At 37.5% G+C, this 26,209-nt stretch overlaps 1 protein-coding gene across 1 annotated transcript; it reads left to right on the top strand.

Annotated features, from left to right (window-relative positions):
- The first annotated feature begins 11,145 nt into the window (after nt 1-11,145).
- Nucleotides 11,146-25,720, top strand: LOC145665879 (copper homeostasis protein cutC homolog). The gene is made up of 2 exons (XM_081732991.1): nt 11,146-11,237; nt 24,653-25,720. Exon 2 carries the CDS (start codon nt 24,686-24,688, stop codon nt 25,421-25,423), a length of 738 nt encoding a protein of 245 aa, XP_081589117.1. The 5' UTR covers nt 11,146-11,237; nt 24,653-24,685; the 3' UTR covers nt 25,424-25,720.
- The last annotated feature ends 489 nt before the right edge of the window (nt 25,721-26,209 follow it).

The following is a 26,209-nucleotide window of genomic DNA, read 5'->3' as shown; positions in this document are numbered from 1 at the left end:
CCAAAATTTTCGTCATTTTGAAGCAAAGAGTAAAACAACTTTTTGCGAATCGGAAAGTTTTATTGCTCTGCAGAAACAAGTGAAAGGAATTTTCATAGATCGGAAAATTTTCATGACGATGTAGAAACAAGTGGAAAAACTTTTCATAAGCCGGACAATTTTGGATATTATGTATAGTGATGTTAAGTGGAAAATTTTCCACTATATTTAACTGTACATTCAGCTACGAAATTGAATTTCCGTAGAGGAAAGTTAGTCAGCAACAAATTATAATTTTCCAATTAGATTTCGGGAACCGGAAAAGTTTCCAATATTTCAAGTTGGGAAGTAAAATTTTACACAGTGTTTCTCTCTCTCTTTTCATCTGCGAGCTCCTTCGTTGCTAAGCGGTTAGCATACGCGCCTTTGGCATGGAAGACCTGGCTTCGATTCCCAGCAGGAGCTCATGTAGTTCGGTTCACGTTAATCAGTTGGTCCCGTCTTATATGGTCTCGCTGCTGAAAGGGACGTTAACTCAAAATCAACTCAATTCAACTTCTCTCTCTTTCTCTCTCTCTGTGTGTGTGTATGTGTATGTGTGTATGCCAAGTGCAGAGAACATGACTTCGTAGAGTACAAATATCCCATTCTATTATTTAAAATTTCAATTTATTAAAAGTCATGAATGTTTTCCGATTCATAAAAACATACTCCACTTATTCATATATCGTTGTTTAGCCATAAAATTTATTGGTAATAAATATTGTCTTAAAAAGTTTCATGAAGTGAAAATCTAATGATTTTTCCTTTCAAGAATGTTTCAAAAACTTGAATGCGTTCTTCCCTCAGAATCCACCTTTGATCTTACAATATTAGATTTCGTCAGTTTAATACACATAAGACTGTTTTCTCATAGCTTTACTACTTTTATAGATTTACATTCTGTAACATTTATAAATAAGTAGATATAATAGAGAGAGAAAGAGAGAGAGAGAGAGACTACGTAAATTTTTACTTCCCAACTTGAAATATTAGAAAATTTTCTGGTTCCCGAAATCTAATTGGAAAATTATAATTTGTTGCTGTCTAATTTTCCTCTACAGGAATCGTATATCTCAATGTGCAGTTAAATATAGTGGAAAATTTCCCACCTAACATCACTATACATAATAGCCAAAACTGTCCGGATTATGAAAAGTGTTTTCACTTGTTTCTACATCGTGATGAAAACTTTTCCGATTCATGAAAATTCCTTACATTTGTTTCTACAGAGCAATAAAACTTTCCGATTCACAAAAAGTTGTTTTACTTTTTGCTTCAAAATGACGAAAATTTTCCGACTCATAAAAAATTCTTCAATTTTTGCATACAAGACACAAAATATTTCGATTTATGAAACATTATTCCACTTGTTCCTACATAGTACTGAAAATTGTGTGAGCCATGAAAATTTTCAGATTCTTTAAACGATCTTTCACTTTTTAACATTTTTATACATGATTTCAATCAATTTTATGAATACTGAGGAACTGTTACTTGATCACTGATATTTGTTAAGAACGGAACATTTTCCGGAAAAATATAGAAGAAAATTTTCCACCTCACATCACGGCTAAACAACGATATAAGAATACGTGGAGAATGTTTTTATGAATCGGAAAATTTTCCGGAAAAATATAGAAGAAAATTTTTCACCTCACATCTGACGGTTTGCCTTATCTGACGGTTAAGAGATATCGAGACATTTTATTAGAACTGGCCCTGAAAGCGGCTGGAAAGCTTAGAAGCAAGCACTGTCATGCCCTACTTTCTAATATCCATAGCATTTTTTCTTCGATATTTTTCGATACTTCGATATTTCGATACTTCGATATTTTCGATACGTCAATATTTCGATACTTCGATATTTTTCGATATTTCGACACTTCGATATTTCGATACTTCGATATTTTTCGATACTTCGATATTTCGATAGTTCGATATTTTTCGATATTTCGATACTTCGATATTATCGACCGATATATTATCAAACCTTCGATATTTCGATATTCGATATATCGATCGACTTTCGATATTTGGTCGATATCGAAGTTCGATATTCAAAACCGGATATCGCACAGCCCTATTAGTCGCTTTCTTCAACATATGAGTGGTCCGTAAATTTCGATCTACGTTTACCGATGTGTTGTGTATGACCAAATATCTTCCTTAATTGAAAATTTTGACGAAAGAAGTACACTTTGTTGTCAGAATTTATTATTTCCATTACGCTTTTGTGCTATATCTTCTACTAAAAGCAACAAATCTAGACAAGCTTTATTCTCGTCATTTCGGTTGTAACTTCCGTAAGTTGTCTGTCGTTTACTGCTTTTTAATACCAGAATACAGCCTTCGTTTCATTTTCTTTAATAATTCAAAAATCACTGCATAAATAGCTAACTTCCACACTAACATGCATTTTCTTTTCCAGTAACAAAATTTGACAAAATTAGCACATCGTGTTGATTTTACGTTTGTTGAAGACTCGTTTGTCTAATTCTTGTCCATAGAGGATTTTGTTGAAGTCGATGAAGTAAGTCTAAATACATGAAAAAGTGAAATGAAATCTTTTAGTTTTACGTCCAGGGACGGCGCCAGAAACGCTTAATGGGGTAGGCGGAAAGAGGTGGACCTGGTTGCTGGGCGGACAATAAAAATAAGAACTGGACAATGTAGACATTATTTTGGACAATAATTAACATTCAATTTTTATACTCTGTAGTTAGCTGTCTCAGATCGAAATGGAGCAGGAACAAGGATGTGGAAAACAGATGTCTTGGCATTATAGAAGATACAATTCCGGCATTCGCCTGGTGGGACTGAGGAAATGCAGGACAAGATGAGCTGCGGGAGTTCGTGGCTATATGCTCGAACTACTGAATTCCGCGTGGCAGACACACTACCTATATTTCCATTTTTTTTTTTTTTTAAGTATAATAACGATGTGTACTCTGTAGTCGATGAAGTGCAAGACAGCTTTATCTCCTCTACTTCAAAGTATGCACATGAATGCATAGAAATAAAAGAAGATTCAAACAACACAAAGTAACAGCTAATACTTCACCTTTCGTTAATAACATAAAATACACAAAAGTAGGTAAAGTGAAACAAGTTTAAAATAGGCTACTGCAAACATGTTTATCTTTGAAGGGAAGAATGAATAAAGGGGAGAAAAGGGGGAACTGCGAGAAAATCCATGCACACGGTAAATACACTAAAAATCCCATATATACTGCAAATTTCTATGAAAAAAAATCCTCTACCCCTATTCGAAAAATTAATAATAAAAATCCAACAAGTGGGATTATCCCTGGGATGGCATCACTGTTCACTGTCGAATGATGCTGCCAGTTCTCCTAATACAGAATAACGATTACCAAGTTCATGCTTTAAAAAATCACTTTAAAAAATAAATCAGAAAATACAACTAAATTATATGGTTCGTAAATCTTATTAACCGACCAACTATTAAAACAAAAAAAAAAAAATCTTCTAATCAGATTAGAAAACTAGAATTGAAGCTGAGTTTTAGTTACACTAATCGGTAGAGGGCATCGATATGGTTTGGTTAATTCTTGTAGTAAGTATACTCGACAAGACAACACAATTTTGAAATACGACCGCGGGAAAATCAGTGTTAAATGTAGAGAAGTAGGAATACGTACAAGGCCCACAATGTTGTGATTGATTTTGTTTTCAGAACACAAACGTTTTATTCCACTTTTATTAGTTGTTCAACATTGTTACTGGAACTGTTAGAACATTGTTGACAGGGTGCAAAATTTCAGTCAGAGATTGACAAAGAAAGAGATTGCATCAGAGCATAAGATTTCAAAACTAGACAATTAGATTCAAGATAATCAATTTTGAATTGGACAATTCATATACATGGTAAAACATCTTAAATTAAGACTTCACGTTTGTGTAACGCGCTCTCTTTGCATTGAAGTACCAGTTGTCAATTCCAATTTTCAGATCAAAGTTCTAGGGCCTTTGATGGAAATTGTCAGTAAATCATCCAGTGTGTCAGTCTTCAGTGAATTCTTGTAGGCAGTTTTAAATCTGTTGAGACTGCTGTAGCCTCTCTCACATGAACCATCTCTTGGTCTTGGTCTTGCATGCAAGACTCTTGCAAAAACTGCAAGACCCAAAACTCTTGTGCTCATCACTGATTGTATGACCTTTCGGAATAGAGTGAAACAATATTACTTCCTGGAAATCCCAGAAAATACCATACAACACCTTCTCATTGGATGCCACCTGACGAAAATTGGGGTGAATCTGTGTGTCTCCACTGCATCGATTTTTTGTTGTTGTTGTTGGTGGTGGTGGTTTGTTTCTAGGTTGAATAATGGAATCTTATTCATTCATTGTCACAACACTTTCGAAGAAATTACATTACATTGAAGAGTGTCGAATTTGCAAAACTTGACCGATCTTTGCCTCTTTTCAATCGTCATTAAGCATCTGTGGAACCCAGCGAGAAAAAAACTTTCCTTAGGCACAGTTCGTTTGTAATTATTCGTCCTGCTGTTCCCATTGTTAGCCCCAGTGTATCACAAGTCTCCTGTATTTTAAATGAATACCAAATGTTATGTCTCTAACCTTAATGGAATTCGAGATATGGTCATCTTGTTATAACAATTGAGGCGGTATATGGAAAAAGGGCATATACGCAAAAATACCATTTCGAGAAAATCGCTATCAAAGTTTTCATTGTTGAATACGTAAATGGATGCTGCTTATTTCACTGGGTACCTATGATAAAAATAAATTTTGGAATTTAATGTATGGAATTATAGACTTTTATACTTGCTGTGTTGAAAAAAATATTTCAGAATGATGTAATCTAAAAAATACCTTATATGCCCTTTTTCCATAGATACAAATGTAATAACCAAATTACTTACATTGTACAATGTTTATTGCCAAATTTACACACAATAAACATGGCATCAAATTGCAAATGCTTCCAGAAGGTGAAGTCTAACGATCAAATAATTTTTCCAGCCAGTCTTTGTTTTCGTCCTTCAGAAATCTGTATAGAGCTCTTACATTTTTGATTTTTAGGCGGTTGAGCTCTGGATACGGCATGCTTTCAAGGTCAAGATGTATACGGTCTCGCGGTGCCCTCTGATTCGAAAAAATGAATGGCTTATACACAGGGAGGTAATTTTCGGAACAAAGCAGAAAGCCAGATTGGTTTACCTTTATCATGACATATTTCATAATCGTAAATGTGTGGCGGTTGGAGACAGGTTTGGATAGGAACAAATGGCTTAATCCGTTCTTCCATTCTTTCAATAGATCTCTATCCATTAGAACTTAAAACGGACTGGGTTGCGTCTGCAGCAGAACATCGCAGTAAAATATGGTTTTCCTGTTCCTATGACTTCCTTTTTGCTGATGTGCTTCTTAATAAGTCCAAAATTGCGATCGCATTGTGAAAATGAGTGTCCACGTACTGGAAATACTTGTATTATTTCAAGATCACTGGTCTTGGCAAACTTCGCTAAGAATTTGAGAATGTTGAGATTCCAATTTTGACCTCCAGCTGCATCACAAAACAATACAATCGTCTTGACATTGGAGTATTCTTGAAGTTTCTTCACTAAATAGTCATACAAAAAAGAAGCCACCGAATTAGCATTCTTCTTACCACCAGTTTCCATGAAACAATAACAGTATGATGTATCATCATTAAAAACATGCACATTGAAACAATAGAGCCACAGTAGTCGTTTGTAAAACTGTGTGTTTACGTTTAGGCGTGGAACAGGAAAATTTTGAGCATAATCAAATTCCATCACTAAATAAAACATATCCTGTTTTGCCTTCTGCACATTATGATTCCTTATTTCTTTTCGTCTTGCTGCCTTCCGTTTATGAAGTGCATATGATAATGCACATTCAGCACCGGGATTGTCTTTCAACGTCAGTTCACATGCAGCATAGTAATCACAAGTGTCGGTTTTGGGTCTAACAAAGGCATATGAAAATTCAGTGGAAAAGTAGCGGAAATATGTTTGCTAGTTCATACGCAGATTAGTACCAGATTTCTCTGTAATACTCGCGGAAAAGCTCATAAAGTTTCTTTAACGGTAGATCATGATTCTCAAAGTATTTTAGATTAGTCGTATGCGAGCAATAATGACTGCAGTCACTGGGTATAGTATTTAATTGTTCTGCCATTAGCTCCAACACATTGTTTTGCAGTTTGTGAGGCCTATTCTCGTGAGACCCCCTTACTTCCCTGAAGTCTGCATTTGCCAGTAGTTTACTTTGAATAACACGCAACCGTTTCACGGACACTAGTAACAATTTTAGTATGAACTGCTGACATACCGGCATTTTTCTTCCGTTAACACACAACGAATACGACCAAGTGTGCAAACGTTCCTTCTTGGGATTTACAGTCCTTTTTCCAGACAACGTTTTGCTTCGTTCCATACAGTTAGCTAAAAATGAGTCCTGGCTTGATTTCTCCTGTTGATTGTAAAATCCTGCAAATATTTCGTTTTGTGTATCCACAGAAAACTGTTCCCAACATGATTTAAGACAACAGTTAGAACAGTACCTGAAATTTTTGCTGCTGATATGTTTCTCTCCATAATTGACATACTCTTCGCCTCGAAGATGCTTACGCTTAATATCTTCTTTCTTCTTGTTTCTTCGCTGAATATATAATTTCTTACCCTTCTTTTCGCTTTCCGCAATACTAGAATCGTTGCTGTTACTGGCGTTCATGTTTAGGTTTAAGATATATTCACCACGAAACACAAAGGACTGCAGTACGAATCTATTACCGCCAACATACAGCTCTGCACACGACACAAAAACAGGAGTACCAACCTCAATTTTTAAAATATCTTGATGAAAATTTCAGCACATATTCTTGAAAGACTGGAGAATTCGATAAGATGATCTGCGGAAAAAGGGCATATAGCAATATATGCCCTTTTTCCATATACCGCCTCAATTGTAAACTCGCCTTTTTTCTTCAAGTCTTTTCTTCTTCTCTTGTAGAGGGAATACCAAAAAACGCTAAAACACCTGTCTAATTATTTCAAATAATAATAAAAAAAACATACTAAATTTTGTTTCTACCCTTCAGAGATTCGGAGATTTTACTATAAAAGGTGCCACTCCTATTTTCCCGTCGAATTCCCAGAAATACTTCCTTAATGATGCCTTATGTTACAAATCCTATGCACTGTCAAAATTTGAAATTTCTATCTTAAATGGCTTGGCCTGGACGTTTATCACCTTTAATCCACTCTGTCACCAGGACTTCTTCTTTTATATACAGAGACACTACATATACTGTCTTTTTCTTCCCGACTTTTTCTTATCGGATAAATAACTAAAATCTCTGAAACACATCTGTAATTATTTTAAATAAAGAGTCTAAATACCAAATTTTATATCTCTACCTTAAGGAATTTGAATATAGCCATCCTATTTTACCAACTTGAACCTCAACCTTTTTCCTTCCCGCCTTTTTGTTCCTATATCGGGAAATTATGTTTTTAAAAACCGTTGAAACATGTCTTTAATGGTTTTAAACGAAGTATAAATATCAAATTTAATGTCTCTAATCTTAAAGGGTTTCGAGATATGGTCAACCTATTATAGCAATTGTAGCGCAACCCTTTTCTCATTCCGTCTTCTAATCTTCCCTTGTAGGGGAAATGTAAAAAAAAAAAAAAAAAAAAAGTGCAATAAGTGCCTAATTGTTTTAAATGGGAATTCCATATACCAAACTTCATGTTTGTGACATTCATAGATGCGGAGACATAGAAATAGTATAATAAATTATTGCTATACCCAGTGGTCGAAGTGAGTCGGTATGAGGTGGTATGCCATACCGCCTCTGGTTTTTCAGTAATGAAGGCATACAGTATCCTCTTTGATTTTCAGTGATGGATCAAGATCCAGTGATCAAGACTGGAGTGGATGCTAATATACGGTACCTTTTAATAAATCCATTTTTATACACACTAATTGACGAATAAATTTGCACGTCAAGGATTTAATTTCTTATTTTGAAATAATTTCTAAGTTGTCAACACCAACATTTTTGTTATTCTTCCTAACTTTAGTTTTTAAAATGATGTATCTACAAAGAAGTTCACCACTTGCTCCTAAGCAAGAACTCGTATTGGTTGTATATAAGGGTCACATGACAGAAACGAAAGAATCATGGACCCAATCCAAACAAAAGGTAGTGTATTGAGGCGACTCGTTTAAATTGCAATCGGAAAATATTATTGTGAGTTCGTCTGGACTTTTTTTGCGCCTACAATGATAAGGAAATACATAACTAATTGCGATATTTACAAGAAAAAAAAATAAAGTTTATGCAATCAAAACATCTTCATTAAAAAGTATTTTTGCGTCTTCGTAATAATTGGATAATATGGTGAATACGTGTACGGTGGTGTGCGTAAGTGTATTTCTAAAATTTAGATCTTTGTGGCGATTGCTTTTAATTCAATCTGATTGTTAGTTATAATGGAAGTTAAATATTTTCAATATGGAGAAGTTTTTAGTAACAATTTAAAACCAACTCTTTTACATGCTTCCCCAACAAATTCATTTATCAGGAACTTAATCCTCATATGAACTTCGCTGCATTTCCTGATTATCTTACTAAAGTATAGTGGAAGGCCAAATTTAAAGAACATATGGCGAATGGTGGATTTGTTGTTCTATATGTACAGGTGCGAAGAAAACTTTAGGTGGATTCAAATCTGAAAATTTGAGCATAGGTGGACTTAGGGGTCGTCTGCTTTGGAGGGGGGCGGACCACCCGAGAGTCTGGAATATCCTTCAGTCGAGTAGTGATTCGGGAGTTGTCCCACGACAAATTGTTTAAAACTTATTCATATAGAAACTTGTTTTGTCAGCATTTTCGTGTATAATTCTCCCTCATACAACTTAAGGGGATATCTTTTTTTTTTTTTTTTCAGAAAGTTGGGGCAAAGCTCGCTTTTCTCGTAACTACGGAGAAACTCCCCCATGTTTTTGAGTCATTATGTATATCTAAATAGAAATGCAATCTTTTAAGCTACGTATCACCACTGTATTTCAGCTTTAGATAGCCGGTATGTCGAGTCAAAATTGTAACAAAACATACCGCTTCTACTTTTTCCCCAACTTTGTACGGAAAACACTGGCTATACCCATTTCTTCCCTCTGCTCCGTTAAATTTTTAAAGTCCTTCATTAGTGGTACCTTACGTCACAAGTCCTATGCACGGCCAAGATTTTGATTTTTTTTAGCTTAAGTGGTTTTATCTGTGTGCAGTGATGCCAACCCGTGCCATCGGATTTTTTACGTTAATTTCTCGAATAGAGATAAGGGAAATTTCGTAGAACTGGCAGCATATATGGAATTTTTTATGTATTAATTTCATCGATTCCATAAAATTCTTTATTGGCGGGAAGTAGACTAATGAGACCTTAATAAAGTGAAATCAGCACCAATTGTCAAATTTTGATACTGTAAAATGGATTGTACTATAGAAGTGATTTATGCAGTGACATGCGAGCCTGGAAAATAAAACCTTACAACAGGGACGTAAATTGTACTCTGACACTCCAGAAAAAAAAAACAGAAGAAAGTAAAACACCAAAGAGAAACAACAACTTCGAATACATTCCACAGGCAATGACTGAATCAAGCTTGCCTTGTTTTGTTACGTTCCATTAAAAATTTACGGCACGGAAGCATGGTAGAAATAATAAATTTTGATAACAAAATGTACCTGTTATCGCTAACATTTTCAAACATCTCTTTAAGTTAAAAAAAGATGCTTGTTTACAAACTATTTGATAAACATGAAAGATCGGAATCTCTGGATGATTCTCTCATATTTTGAATTAAGTGAGTGATATAAAGTAGTTTTACTTTTCATATTTTATAAGGTTAGAAAAGTTTGTAATTAGTATAGCGTGGGAAATTCAAGAGCAAAATGGTCATTTTTGCTCCTTGAGATGGAATTTTAAACATTTCAGGTTTGACATCACTGCCTGGGCGCACTTTCGCGGATCTCAAGAGTTCCAGATATCCTCTGATGTTATTGGCCGATACAGATAGGACATCAAGAGTTATGACCTCCATATAACAGAAAGTAAATGCTGACTGCTGTCGACCCTCGTAGCCGAGCGTGCTAGCGCAACATGTTAGTAATGAAAATCGTTTATGGCGTGGGTTCAAAGCCTCCCCAAGAAAAGATTTTTTAAATTTTCATAACACTTTTATCATTAAAATAAGCTTGCAGTTTTACTATACGGATCAATAGTAAAAGTAGTAATAGCAGTAGTTGTAGTAGTAGTAGAAGTAATAGTAGTAGTAGTAGTAGTAGAAGTAATAGTAGTAGTAGTTGTAGTAGAAGTAATAGAAGTAGTAGTAGAAGTAATAGTAGTAGTAGTAGTAGTAGAAGTAATAGCAGTAGTAATAGAAGTAATAGTAGTAGTAGTAATAGTAGTAGTTGTGGAAGTAACAGTAATAGTGGTAGTAGTAATAGTAGTAGTAGGAACGGGTTAGAAACCCCACAGGGTTGGTTGCGTTCTGTTCTCTTGCCCAAATTTTTCTGTACATATTACATGACCAACTTCAAACAGCTGGCTAGGGTAGCGCGCGAATACTGAAACTCTTGGGGTCTGCGTAAATGCTGCCTGGGCCCGTTGATTAGTGAAATCATTTACTCACGACCTCTTCTTTTATACATAAAGAAGATGCTGTCCGAATCTCCAAATTTCGGAAGGGTAGCGACATGAAATTTGATATATGGACTTCCGTTAATTGATATTATCCCTGAAAGAAAGAAAAACACCTCATTCCTACCCTTGCACGAAGACTTTTCAAAGTCCTTCCTTAGTGATATCTTACGTCAAAAATCCTAGGTACTGTTAAAATTTCAAGTTTCTAGTTGAAGTTGTTTGGCCTGAGCGTTGATCAGTCAGTCACTCAAGATTTCTTGTGTGTGTATATATTCAGTAATTCAATTTGTAAACATAACAGCTATGCCGATTACTGCTAACTAAACTTTGGAGTATTGACGCACATCTGTATGGAATGAGGTCATTTCATTCTTTATTTTCCAACCTTTTAAATGGAAGAAAAAGAAGAAAAACATTCCAACTAACGAGAAGTAACAAGAAAGACAATTAACAAGCTGCTTTATATATAAAACATTGAAACGCAATATTAAGGTAAGCGAATAAAGTTGTTTAGTTTATTTCAGGTATACACATTTAAAAAAGTTTCTATTTTATTATATTAATTTAATCATTTACGAGGTGAGAGAAACAATTAAAAAGTTTTCCTGTTCTTCCGACATCAAAACTTCATGCAGTGTTGCCAACTAAAATAGGGTATTTAGTACCAGAACAGTAAACACTAATCAACTATTTACAAAATGAACCTGCAGGAGCACCAGGCCCGTATTTAGATAAGTGTTATTCTGTGCTGGAGCACAGGGCGGCAGAATTTAGGTGGCGGCAAACTTTGGAGTTTTTCTTTAAGATTCACAATAAAGTAATATTTAAAACTCCAAAAGTCCCGCGCAAGCGGAAGAAAATATGGTAATGTGTTTAATTCGCTCTAATTAAAGTAGTTACTAATTAGCTAGCTTATCTAATTATTTGTAAAAAGTCATCCTCTGCAACCCCACTCCTAGGGGTGAGGACGAACTTGAACATCATGATACCGTTATCTAAGCGACCCCAGAAACTATGAATTGAATTGTAATATTGGTCGGTGTCAATTGTTTTTAAAATTGACCACTGACATTCTTATGGGGAGTTTTCCCCCCATATTTCAGCTCAGGGTGACCTAGGGGCCTGGAACAGGCCATTTGGACAATTTCTCTGAGTTTTAAAACATATAAAAAAATCCATGTTATCTATCTGCTATGGTTAATCTATTTAACACACGATCCGCTCGGGAGAGTAATGCTCCCGGAAGTACGTTTTTTCGCGCGCTAGTCTAGCTAGCTGTTTTACACGCTACCCTAGCCAGTTGTTTTAAGTTGGTCACAAAATTTATATTATGGAGTACAAGGGGAACAAAACGAGCCCTGCGGGGCTTAACCCGTTCCTACTACTACTACTACTACTACTACTTATCTGCACAAAAGTAAGTAAATCACTTTTTTGAGTATTATTTTCATATTATTTTAATTTAAAATTTTATTTTAAGATAGCTCAGAATAGTGGCATGGCTCAGAATATTAACAAATAGAAGTTAAATTATGAAATACAAACAGAGTTTTCTCAAAACTAGGTACTAAATTTGTTAGCTAGATGGAGGAACTAACTTTAAAATTCAGTTAATAAATCACACGTAACTTTAAATAACTATGTAAATAAAACACTTTCCGCCTTATGCAGATTCATTTTGACGTAAGCTTAGCGTCACATTAAACGCCTGACTACTGCATGAAATATATGCTAGTCGAAGCGTTTAGTATGCCTCTAATCACGCGTCAGATCGACTCTACATAAAGCCCTTTAACTCAGTATTGTATGACTAAGAAGAGGCAATCCTGATCTCAACCACAGAATACCTTTGGAATTCATTCCGTACTCGTTTGCATCAACGCAATGCAAAATTACATGTCAGTTTGCGATATTAGACACAGTAATTATAATTTTGTTTTGCGTTGCGTTACGCTCCGCAATTTTGTTGAAGTTCTTTATGGAATGAGCCCCTGTCTACTGAATCTACCAGGGTTGACAGGTAGCGAACACATTTTCAAGTACTTGCGCGCGTAATTCACATTGCTTTCAGTTTGACTATACCTGTTGACATGTTTCTTATATTGAATTGAAAAATGAAATGAAATCTTTAAGTTTTACGTCCCACAATTATACCGGCTAGGGTAAAGGTGACGGTGATGATGAGAAATGAATGAAGAAAGTGGGAGAAAACGGGAGAACTCCGAGAAAACACGCATACGGTGTTTGTCCACCACAAAGTTCACTTAGCGGGAGCTGGAATCGAACCAAGGACCCCATGCACCAGAGGTAAACCCTGTACCACGAAGCCAACGCGACCCTCTACATTAAATTGGGGTCAATACCTTACGTTAAATAATAAATTTAAAGAAATTTAAAGTTATTTACATATTTGTTATTCTCCTTCTACAGAAGAAGTCATTTTGGATGTATACCCGTCTGTTTTATCTGTTCGTCCAGGGGCCTATTTATCAAAACGACAAGTTGACAAGTTTCCGAGACAATTGATCAAGCCTCATGTGACTAGTGACTTGATCAATACTTCCTTGTACAACTACTAAGTCCTTTTGTGTCAACTGCAAGATCGAGCATTCTGCTTTTTGGGAGGTGGGGGACTGCCAGCCTTTCAGCGTGAGAAAAATCTGATCTGAGAGCTAATGGTTATTGAGAAGATCTCTGCTGCTAATGTTAAGCGTCACTTAAAGGAAAGCATCCCTCCCTCGCTTTCTTTGCCATTTGTTGCTGTTGCAGATGCTTCTTGTAAATCTGTGGCAATACAAACTTTCGACGTTTCCACCCAAACTTATCTTGTTTTTGAAAAAAGTCCAGAAATTCCGACCGCAGTTGAATCCACCCGGGAACCCCACGTGTTTCTATTAGTGGTGGGTGTCGGCGAATACTAGCTCATCTTGCCCATATTATGTCGCCGGCCTAAAGGTTAGCCACCATATACGCCGCCTTAAGGATACAGTTCTTTCCCCGAATAAAAACCTACACATGTCCGCCTGCAATTTCTTTAAAATCTGACATGGTGAAAGATGAATTAATGGATACTGAGTGGACGGTGCTTGGCTCACGTGGAAAGGTTCGCCATAAACGTTAATCTCTCCAATTATGGCGCTTCTTCAGTGGAATCTCAATGACTTCAGTAGTCACCTTGAGGAATTGACAACTTCTCTCAGACCACTCACCAGCCCTTGTTTGTTTGCATTAAACTAATTTCAGGGCTACCCAGTCTTCTTTTATTTCTGACTATACTTTTATAGATGTGATAAGCCTGGTGCTGGTCGCGCTGTTAGAGGCGTGGCCATAGTGTCTCCTATTCTCTTCATCCTCGACAGATTCACATACTTTCCCGACTGAAAGCTGTTGGGGTGCGAGTTGTTTTCCCTCGTCCGCTTACCATTAGTTCCTTATAAATTTCTTAATCTGAAGCCTTTACGAACGCCGATCTGCTTCAGCTCTACCATCAGCTTGAACCGCCAGTCTTGCTTGTAGATCTTAATGTCTATCACCGCCTCCAGTGGTGCCCAACCCCCCTTATGTCCATGTCGCACCCCCCCAATTGTTTATCCGTAGGTGTTCTTCCATGAACAAATCTTCTTTTCGATTAATTTTTACCCCCCTCAAACAGATTTATATAGATTTTTAACCCCCCCAAATATTTCAATGACGCAGTTTGCGTCATAGCCCCCCCTTGTGGGCACCCCTGCCGTCTCTGGGACTCTGTCCGTACTGACGATCCTGGACGTCAGGCAACTGACTTTTTTGAAGAGGGTAAGTTGCCCATCCTCAATGATGGCAGTCCGACTCATTTCTCCACTGCCCAAGATATGTATTCCTGTATCGATCTCTCCATGTGTAGTGCTGTTCTGTCGACCTCATTGATGTGAAGAATGAATGCAGCTTCAAATTTGTGGCAGTGATCACTTTCCGTTATTTGTCGAAGATCTCCCTGTTTTCCCTCAGTTTCCTCTCCGACGCTTCAATCCGAAGCGTGCTGACTGGCCTAACTTTCTTGCGCTCAGCGAATTTCATTGCCGTCATTATCTCCCTGTAGCTGCTTTGGCAGAGGGTCTCAAGAAGACTCTTCTCAATGCTGCTTGTAGTTCCAATCCAGAATGCAGTGGCGACGGTCCCCGCCGGTGAGTTCCTTGGTGGTCTGCAGAAATCTGTGTGGCTATTCTGGCTCGTCGATGGGCTCTTGATACTTTTAATTGACATTAAACTAACAAAAATATTCAACAATTCCGTGTTCTGCGTGCTCGGACTTAGCTCCTTGTAAAACTCTCAAAGCGCCAAACTGGAAAATTCATGTTTCATCTCTCAGTTCTCGAACGCTCGCGTTACAATGTGACGTCGGCTTCGCTCTTTTACTTGTAATAATTCTTCTGTTGATGTACCTGCTTTATCTGTGGGGACTAACTCTTCTGAGATAGCTAACACTTTGGGCCACAACTTTGCGTTTATCTCTGAATCTGCGCATTATCCTCGTTTTCGGGCAAGGTTAGAGCGACACTCATTAAACTTCCTTATCCGCATCAGCAACAGCGAGCACTGTAATACTCCTTTCACGCTAGTTGAGTTTGATTATGCTCTCCTTGAATCGTCGAATACTGCCCCATGACTTGACCAGGACCTCTCCTATGAAATGTTGCGCAACCTCCCCGCGATACACACCTTGCATTATTGCAATTGTATAATTGCATCTGGTTAGAGGAATTTTCCCACCCTGTTGGCGTGAAGCCCAGGTTCATCCCATCCTAAAACCGGAAATTTCGCAATAGTCCCATGAGCTACAGACCTATTGCTCTTACCAGCTGCGTCTCTAATCTGTTTCAACATATGATAAATACGCGCCTGGTGTGGTATTGAAATCTAATTCGTTCTTGAACACCTATCAGAGTGGATTTCGATCTTTCCGAAGGACTACCGATAATGTAGTTCATCTCAAGGGTTAATGACGCCTTTTTCGACGGAAAATATCTAGTTGATATTTTTCGACGTAGAGAAGGTATATGACATCACTTGGCGTTACGATATATTGAAACAATTTTATGACTGGGGTCTTCGTGAACATATGACTCCCTTCACTGTGAATTCTATTCATGAACGACATTTTCGAGTGTGTGTAGGATCTACTCTTTCAGAGCGCTTTGTCCAAGTAAATGGTGTTCCACAAGGCAGTGTACTTAGTGTCATGTTGCTTGCCATCGCCATCAACAGTGTTCCTTCGCAGCTCTAGTTCCCTGTCCGTGGTCTGCTTTATGTTGTGGATTTCGTAATTTATTGTCGCTCCCAACAACTTTACGGCATAACTCGACAACTTCAACTGACTACATCGTCTTGTTCGCTGGTCGAACGAGACGGGATTTCGCTTTCCGACTGATAAATCTCAATGTGTCTACTTCTGCCGCTAACGAATTTGCGTTATTGACCCGGACTTGTATGTGGATGGCACTCGTTTGTCGATTGTTGATGTGATTCGCACGTGGGCACCACATATTCGTAAAAATACTCTTGTCTCCGCGCTTTGAATCCCCTTCGTGTTCTGTCCCGCCGCGGGTAAGATGCTATTCATACTGTTCTGCTCCGCTTATACCGTAGTCTAATCCGGTCCAAGCGTCTGCTCGCTCCTCTCTGCTGAGACACCTTGATACAGCCCATCACTTGGGTATTCGACTGGTGCCTTCCATACTAGTCCTTTTGCCAGTAATAATGTGGAAGCCAACGAACCATCGTTAACGTTTCGTCATGAGAGACACCTTGTCAATTATTCTGCGCATGTGCGTTGTATTCATATGACCACTCATGTAGACCTTGTCCCCGTGGTGGAAAGATTTACGAGCGCTATGCTGCACGTCCTCGTGCTACACACCCATGGTACATCCGTACGTGTGAGGGTTTTCTCTTCGACGAATTTGTATGACCTTCTCTCTCGTTAGTTCGATTTCGTTCCGTGGACCCATGGCTGCTTTGTACACCAAGATTTTACTTACACATGTCTTCGCATTCGAAACTGCATACCACTTCCCAGGTCAGCTGGAGTTTGCAGCATTATTAGTGCAGTGTTTTTATACGGACGGTTCTAAGGATGGGTATTCTGTTGGCCATGCCTTTGTCACCGACAAGGACAACTAAGAATTTAGTCTACATCGCCTGTGTCTACATCGAATATCTTCAGTAAGCACACCCTCGTTCAATACATTCTTGTAAAATACCATCAGCTATAGCAACAGGGTTGTTGTCATTGTATGCTGGGTGCTGAGTCATGTCGGCATTCGGGGAAACGAAGGTGCTGACACAGCTGTCAAGCACGCCACCTTGGCCGGGGATTTATTGGAGCATAGTCTTCCTTGCTCTGATCTCTAGAGCTATTTCCATATCTTCATGAACTCTCATTGGCAAGTAGGCTGGGACAGGTAATGAAAATAAACTTCACGCAGTTAAGCCACACCTAGGATATGAAGTGTTCCTAACGCGTTTACGTATCGGACACTTTCATCTGACGCATAGTTATTGTTGCATGGTTTGAATCCTCCGTATTGTGAGGAATGTATTGTCCCACTGAGTATTCAGCACATTTTTGCCGAATGTCCGGAATACTCTGAACTCAGAGAGCGTCAGGATTGTCACTTACACTTGATCGTGCATTGGGCAATGATGTTGGTATTGTTGAGCGTGTCCTCTCTTTTGTGCATACTTGTAACATTGCTCACGTTCTCTCAGTTTTTAGTCTTTTGTTTGTGTTTATTATTACTGCACTTTTACCTTTTATTACTTTTCACTATTAATAAAAGTGACCAAGACCCTAACAATGTCTTGTTATTACTTTTCACTATTTATTGTTATTGTTGTATATTTTTTCTATTTTAGCCTTATTAGTATTTATTGTTTTATCTTTACTATTTATTTATGTTTTAAGTTTATTATTAGTTTTGTTATATATTTGTTATTGTAATATATTTATTATTTATCTCTTCTTTTATATCTTCTCTTTTGCAGCAGTATTTTTGTTATATTTTAATATATGTTAATTGTTTAAAATGTTACTTACGGCAGTCGTCTTGAACGTGGCGGGGACAAATAATATCGATACTGACATCTTCAGTTAAACCTCAACTAACTAACTAACTCTATGGCCTATGGAACCCGGAGGTTCAATGCCGCGTTCACAAAAGCTCTCCACTGACTTCTATCCTTAGCTAACTGCATCCAGTTTCTACTTTGTATTCCAATCTCTGCGAGATCCATTTTAATATTGTCCTCCCATCTGCGCCTAGGTCTTCCTAATGGTCGTTTTCCGATTGGTCTTCCAGTCAAGACTTTGAAAGCGTTTCTACTTTCTTCCATTCTAGCTACATGACCCGCCCACCTAAGCCTCCTAGACTTGACGACCCTAACAATGTTGGGTAAACCATATAAATTATGTAGTTCCTCGTTATGAAGTTTCCGCCATTCCCCATTCCCGTTCCTCTTGGGTCCGAATATTCGTCTCAGGATCTTGTTTTCAAATACTTTCAGTCTATGTTCTTCCCTCAGAGTAAGTGACCATGTTTCGCAGCCATACAGAACAACAGGCATAATTATCGTTTTGTATATTTTAAGCTTCAAATTCCTCGACAGAATTCGCGACGACAAGAGATTTTGAACCGAATAGTAACACGAATTCCCTGCTTTTAGTCGACATTTAATTTCTCCGTGAATATGATTTTACGTTAATTTCTCCGTTAAACCTCAACCAATCAAAAATCAGTCAGGAACGTCGTGGAAGCAGACCATCGGAAAAATGTTCGTGCTATTGTAAACAAGTTAGGTATATACCATACCACTGTCATTTCTTGGCTTCGGTGCGATTGTTAAAGTGAAAAAGTTGGACTCATCGGTTCCACATAAGCTGACGCTGGCTACTAGAATCGCTGTCTGGACGTGTGTAGTTCTTTGAATGTAAGAAATAATAAGGAATATCTGCATCATCCTTTTCTGCATCGAATTATCTCTGCTACGATAATCGTAAACGGTCATACTAGGGGTGGCCAAAATTTTCCGGAATCTGAAATTCCAATTTCCGGATTTCGGAAAAATTTCAGAATTCAGAAAAAATCCAGAATTCGAAAAAAATCCGGAATTTTTCCAACATCGAAATTTTTCCGAATTCCGGATTTTTCGATTTTAGTTTCCGGATTCCGGAAAGTAAAAATTCTGGAATTGTCCATCCCTAGGTCAGACAACGGTTGTATCGTGATCAACGCCCAGGACTTTCTCCAAAAGAGGTGTTAACGACATAAATTGCTTTTCATTTATTGAATAGCATGAATCCTTTATGCTCACAAGAACGAACATGAATCTGTCATCCAGGCATCCGAATCAAACCTAGTCCATTCGATAAACATAACAAAGATATGTTCATGCACAAAAAATTAGGAGCTATAGACAATGGAGTAAGTCCCTGGGGTCCTTTAACCCTGCTAGTATAAATAATAGTTATGAGGGGAAAGAGTGTAATGGTATACAAGTTTTTTCCTCATATCTATTCCGTCTATCAAAACAAAACTTGGTACACACATTTCCTATCCCCCTATAGTAGTTTTCGAGATCCATTTGGATCGCGTGCTTTTACCCGGGACCACTCTGGAGTGGCCCAAAGTTGGTGGGAGGGATTTGTTGAGGGAATTTTGCCGACATTCTTTCAATTTCCTTATTCAAGTACGTTATGTTCTCCAATACATAGCATCTGTGTTAAGCTTGTTTCAAGCTGAAGAGAATGAACTGTAAACTATGACTTTCCAACGAACAGTGTTGATGCAATAGCTATTTCACTGCGACTCTACGATTTTCTTTAGGCTAACAGAGTTAATGGACCCCAGGGACTTAGTCCGTTATCCATGGCACCTAATTTTTTGTGTATGAACATATCTTTCTTATGTTTATCGCATGGACTAGGTTTGATTCGGATGTCTGGATAACAGATTCATGCCAATTCCTTGTGAATAAGATATTTAAATTTATGGAATGGCAAGGATTGTTATTTTTCTAGAATATTATTTTCCTAATCAGAATTCAAAGAATGCGTTGAAAGTGAGAAATCACTAGAGGAGTAAGGACAGATTTTCATGGAAGCGTCCGTTGCCTTGCTTGCTTGCGATTCCTATGTGTAGCCATAGCCAACAGAAAATTTTGTTACACGTAGAACCGTACTTAAACAACTTTCTCAATTGGCTATTCAACCACATCGCAAGCAGAGAACGCAACGCCCGCTTGCATGAAAATCCGCTTTAAAGCAGATTTTTCCGCCACTACTGTTTTTTTACGTGACTTTCCTTGTGTGGAAATTTGGAATCGCCATTGTATGGTGGAAGGTAAAAAGGGAGGAAACGATTAGTGAGTAGTATTAAAACGGACGATTCCTCTGCCAAGACAAGTAGGTTGGATGAGATTCGTAATGTGTGGAAACTTGTAAAGAGACCTAATCATTGATGACATGTAATTGCATTCATAAATTATTTTGTTAGATGTGGAAACCGAGGAACGATAGCTCTTACTAATTCAAACAGTTCTTTATTTATCGCATTTTCGAGGTGAGATAGAATCGTAGGGGACGGTTTGTATTGTGAGGATGGTTCTTGCATGGTTGTCTATGGAATCACCAATCACACTTTATTCAAGTCCCAGTCGTGGTTCAGATCCCACCTTAAAATCAGTTAGTCTAAAAAGTAATGAGCCTTTTGCACATGAGATGGCATTAGTGTCCTAAATCTCCGGGTATATTAGTTGCATCGAGTGAGGCTTAAAGTTGTTTGACAGCTAACAGTTGAATCTAGTAGATGTGCAAAAAAGTGTTGGAATTCTCGTAATCAGATGTGAGTATTGCGCCGTGAAAATGAGTGAATTTTACGCAAAACTGCGGTACACTTCACAATTTTATCTCGATAAAGACACAAACGTTTCACAGAGCCGTGAGGAAATTTGTATTGTAGATAACCAAGATATTGTAAAATTTTCTCTGTTCTATAGGGCAAAGCAAAATATGGTACACACGGATTTGGACTTTCCCATCACCTTTTATTACAAAAAAGTTCCTCTTGAATACAAGTATATTACAATAAGTAAAGTTTTCTCTAATTGTGTAGGTTAAAATGAATGGAACCCAATGACCTGGCGTATTAGAGTTTGCTGGTTAGGTTACTTTCAATAACCGTGCGTCTTAGAGAGGGGGCAGGGTGCTTTCAATGACCATTTACCTTAGACAGTTGGTAGTTTGATCAACCGGGCGAGATTGATACTTCCTAAGATGTGCTCTCCTCTTTTATACCAAAATGTTGCTGACTACTGGCCTCTGTGTCACATTTCAAATATTGGCGATGATGGTAACGTCCTCTTCGTTGCTGTTGTCTGTAGTGTGTTTGTTTATTTCAAGCACAAGAAACACATGGTTGCAGCATGGTGTGAAAACACGTGGAACCTTACAATATGTTATCAAAAGCAACAGTCAAACGATGGTTCAGTCGCTTTCGTTCTGAAAATTTCTAGTCCAAGACGCTTCTCGCAGTGGACGACCAATTACAGCAAATGTGGTTGATGTTCTGGCAAAAGTCGAGCAAGACCGCCATGTAAGCAGTCATGACATCATCAATGACCTAAACATTCATCATAAAACAGTGTTTAATAATTTGGGAAAAGTGATGCTTGATGTTTGGATGATCTGACTGAAAAATATTTAATCGATCGAATTCCAATCTGGAACTTCTGCTGATAGTAGTCTTGTCCTTCAAAACCTTGCTGCTGCATAAGAACGTAAAATATAAAACTCTAACGCAACTTTCACATAACTTTGACAAATTTAGTTAAGCTCACATCATGCCAGAGACATCCCTGGAAAGGTTTATCACTATTTCTTGGTCTACGGACTGTCTATCCGTCCATAAAGAGAGAAAACCGAAATCTCCATTAGTTTGCAAGTCACCATCAATTTCACTGAAGTCTGATATGATAGAAGACGAACTGACAGGTAGTGAGGGATGGTAATTGGCTCACGAAGCAAGATTCTTCTTAAACGTTTTTCTATTCAATGTAGTTCTTCTTCAATCGAACATTAATGGATTCAGAAATCACCCTGAGAAATTGCCGCAACTAGTCTCTGACCACTCACCCTTAATTGTGTGCAGGAAGCTCGCTTTCAGCCTATTCAGTCCTCTATTTTATCTCACTACATAGCGTGCAGGTGTGGTAATCACACTGATTGTCACGCACCAGTAGCGTAGCCATCGGTGTATTGAATACCTTTCATTCTTGGTATATATTAACATAAACTTTTAGTTGGAAGTAATTCTGTGCTCTTGGAAGTAATTCATCCATCCGAACTGATGTAAGTGGCTGTCAGATAATGGAATCATGCCTTAATAAGAGTGGAATGATCATTCTTATTGATGGTAACCCTACTGACTTTTTTTTACTGGATCTAGTATCTATTTCTTTATTGACCTCACTTTTTGTAGTGTTTTCCTTGCGTATTCCTTGACATGGAGGGTGCTTCCAGATCTCTTTGGCAGTGATTACTAAAAATCTACCCGTTAGAATTCATCTTATCTTCCACGTTTCAACATATAGCGCGCTGACTGATCAACATTTTGGAAGCTTAGTGAGCTTAATCCACTTGATGTTGTGAGCGTATGCTGCTGTAGATCTTTTCGAGCAGACTATTATCGCTGCTGCACGTTATTCTATTCCGGAATACGGTGGCGGTGGTACACAACAACTAGTTTCATAGTAGTTCGAGTTACCCTGGTTCGTCGGTGTTTGCCTGTCATTTTTATTGGTATCCACCTACTGTAGGTCTTAACAATTCTACATTTTTGTGTCCGAGATAGGTATTTAATTAAATCTTAGAAGCACCAAAATTATAAAGATCACGTAATGCCTCTCATTATTGGAATTCCCATGACTATTGTTTGGCATCGGGTTTGCTCCATAAATGGCCATTGTTCGACTACTAGTCTGCCTGCTCTATCAGTTAACAAAGTTTTGGTATTAACCTCATGGGAGTAGCTACCACTTTAAACTGACATTTTCCTTCTATGACTCACTCTGCATATTATTCTTTAGTATTTAATCGTTTCCGTACTCACAGTCAGATCGAGATTAGCCCAATAAATTTCTATAGCGTTAACAATGGCCATTATAATTAATACAATGTATTGAGTATCTCCTTTCCTGGATTTAGAGTTCGACTCTGGTGCGAGTCATCCAGCACTGATCTAGGAATTGACCGTATATATTAGTAGTTGTGGGTTCAGTTGCATTATTGTGGCTATTTAATTCTATCTGGTCAGAAAATACTTTTCCACCTCGACGGTGTGAGGCTTTGGTCCTTCAAATGTTGAAACATGAGATACAGACTCATTGCTCTCTCGATCTCTCGAATTGTCTCTAAGGTGATTGAGCGCCCGATGTAGTATTTGGGATCTTATTGTCTTTTGAGAAAATTCAATGTGGACTTCGCTCTTGAAGGTGCACTACAATCTTGCTCATCTTTAAAATCAGATTCAAGATGCTTTCTTCAATCGTGAGCACGCCTTCTTGCTACGTGGCGTTGTAACATATTAAAACATCTGTGTGACTCGAGTCTTTATGGCCACATGACTGATTTAATTTTCTCGATGAACCTTATTTTTGGATGCATGTGGGTTATAGTTTCTCAAAGAAATTTCTACATTAAAATTATGCCTCTGTAAGCAGTATTCGTAGTGTCACAGGTTTTGCTGTTCTTGTCAACAATGTTTCCGATCCAGGCTTCTGCCTCCGGGTTGCTAGTGTGGTATCTTGTACTTTATTGCTGTTCCAGATATCTTTCTGGCATTAGATCTTCTTGTTCATTGAATAAATGACTCACACGTTCGGTTTTCTGTTTTTTTTTTTTTTTTTTATGTGTATACTTAGGTCTTCAATGAACTTGCTTTCTTGATTCGACCCGTATCTCGGTGGCACTCATCTCTCGTTTGTTGATACAGTCTGATTTCCCGGTTTAACCTTCGACCGCCGCTTAAGTTGATCATTGCTTATCCGTGATTTTAAGTACTCTTGTTTCCAAGCTATGAACTTGTATCGCGTACTTTTCCATCCTTACCTGGGGTACTGATCGTATTGTTCTATTGCTAATATACCGTACACTAATTCGATTCAAGTTAGACTACAGTTGTATTACTTCCTCATCTGAAACCAGTGTTTCTTCCAGGCATACTTCCGTGGAGTGGGAAAAGCCCTCAGAGCTAAGATAAATTGCAAGTACATGTCACTCTTGTGTAGGGCACGCCCTTTAGTAAATAGTGTCCCAGTGCAGCCTGTCACATTTTATATTTTGCTCTCTCTCCATCCCATCGCATCCCATCCCTCCATCCCAGGGACATCATTTTCTGGAGGAAAGCCTGCTTGAGACTGTTCATACCTGGACATTTGGCTAACTATTGGTTCTGCACTAGCCCTATTGCTAGACTCTATGTTTGAGCAGACGAATTGAGTTCATTGTTATCCTATCGTCGTGAAAGACTTCTCAGAAATTATACAGCCCATGTGGATTGTATTTCTGACCATTTGTTGAAGCTTAGCTCAGCGTTGGGGCCAGCTTACGACTGAAAAACAGTCTGTTCTCTTGCGTTAGGGCCCATGGCACGTTTGTGGTTACGAGAGTGTTATCGCTGACGAATTTTAATCTTCCGAATATATATATATACATATGAATCTCTTCATTTACTATAAGATATTGTGTAATTTATTGTGATTGGACATATCCAATTGGTTGGAACAAATACAGTTATTCTAAATAAAATGTTAAAATCGATATCAGAAATAGTTTTATAGTTAAAATAATTTTATATTTATTATTTCTTTCGTAGGAAAATTCTATTCCTTTGGCAATACACGCAAAGATGGTGATGGAGGTATGTGTAGACAACATAGAATCAGCTATAAATGCCCAAAATGGCGGAGCATCCCGCATTGAATTATGCAGTGCACTCAGCGAGGGAGGACTCACTCCAACTCCTGGCTTTTTGAAAATTTTAAAATCCACTTTAAATATTCCAATTTTTGTGATGTTACGTCCCCGCAAAGGAGATTTCATATATTCAACGCAAGAAGTTGAAGTCATAGTAGAAGATGCAAAAGTCTTCAAAGATCTTGGAGCAGATGGCTTTGTGTTTGGTGCTTTAACTAAGGAAGGTTCAGTTGATGAAGTTGCCTGTAGGAGAATATTGGACACTGTTTCGCCATTACCCGTGACCTTCCACAGAGCTTTTGATTTGACCAAAGATCCTTTCGAATCACTGAAAACTGTTATTAAACTTGGATTTAATCGAATACTGACCAGCGGTCAAGCAGAATCTGCAGAGAAAGGAAGTAAACTTATCAAGGAACTGATCTCTGCTTCTCAAGGAAGAATAATTATAATGGCTGGTGCTGGAATATCCGTCGACAACATAAGTAACATTGTTACAAATACTGGTGTTACTGAATTTCATGCATCTGCCAGGACTCCAGTTAAATCTAAAATGTTCTATCTAAATAAAAACTGTTCAATGGGAATTCACGATACTGGTGACGAATTGTTGATTACAAACTCAGATTTGGTTAGAAAGATGGTGTACATTTTCAGACATGGAAGTTAGGCACTTCAAATCACTGTAAAATAATCTCATATTATCTATGATATGTCAGTAATGTTAAAATGAGTTTTTAATTTGAAGCAGAGTGGAATGTCAATACGAAAAGGTGGTAGATGATATTCTTATTGTATTATTTTCTTATGGATGGTTAAAGATCTCAACGAGATGAGATAAATGGATTGTAATTTAGTATGAGACTACTGTCAAAATTGTGTTGCAACAATGCAATTTCTCAATACTTGGTTGGTGATTTGTATTTAAAAAAAAAAACTACGATAAAATAAAAAATAAAAAATGTTAATATTTTTTAATAAAATAAAAATGTTAATATATGATGTGTTTTATTTTGTATAATTCTGAACTCAAACTTTAGCAAGGTTATAATTAGTTTTGTGCATTAAATTAAGTATTTTTATTTTACTGAGAGGGAGAGATGCCAGTATTGATTCTTGCTATTACATGGGTTATGTGCGTTACTGTTAGCAACATGTATGTCACTGTTAAGAGAAATCAGATATCAATAGCTACAGCATTTTGCTTCAAGCCGTATAATTTGCATATGTTGTAAAATTCTCCTTGTGCAGGCGTCCGCCAATATTTTGAAGTACAAAATATTTAATATTTTATTCTAATTTAATTTATTTACTAACGCAGAATAACATATAATAATAATTATATTTATTTGGAATGTAATATTCAGGTTGTGAAACGATTATAACAGTTTTTGATATATCTCAAGGAGTCCGTGAAGATAAGCGGAAAGGTAACAAATGGACTCGAAGATAATAA

The sequence above is a fragment of the Thermobia domestica genome, chromosome 12 (assembly GCF_964235325.1).
Source record: "Thermobia domestica chromosome 12, izTheDome1.hap1.1, whole genome shotgun sequence".
Taxonomy (NCBI): Eukaryota; Metazoa; Arthropoda; class Insecta; order Zygentoma; family Lepismatidae; genus Thermobia; species Thermobia domestica.
The sequence above is the reverse complement of the archived record's forward strand: the minus strand, read 5'-3'. Positions and strand labels throughout refer to the sequence as shown.

Excerpts from the sequence above, each read along its gene's own strand:
- LOC145665879 (XM_081732991.1), top strand. The coding sequence starts at position 24,686 with ATGGTGATGGAGGTATGTGTAGACAACATAGAATCAGCTATAAATGCC.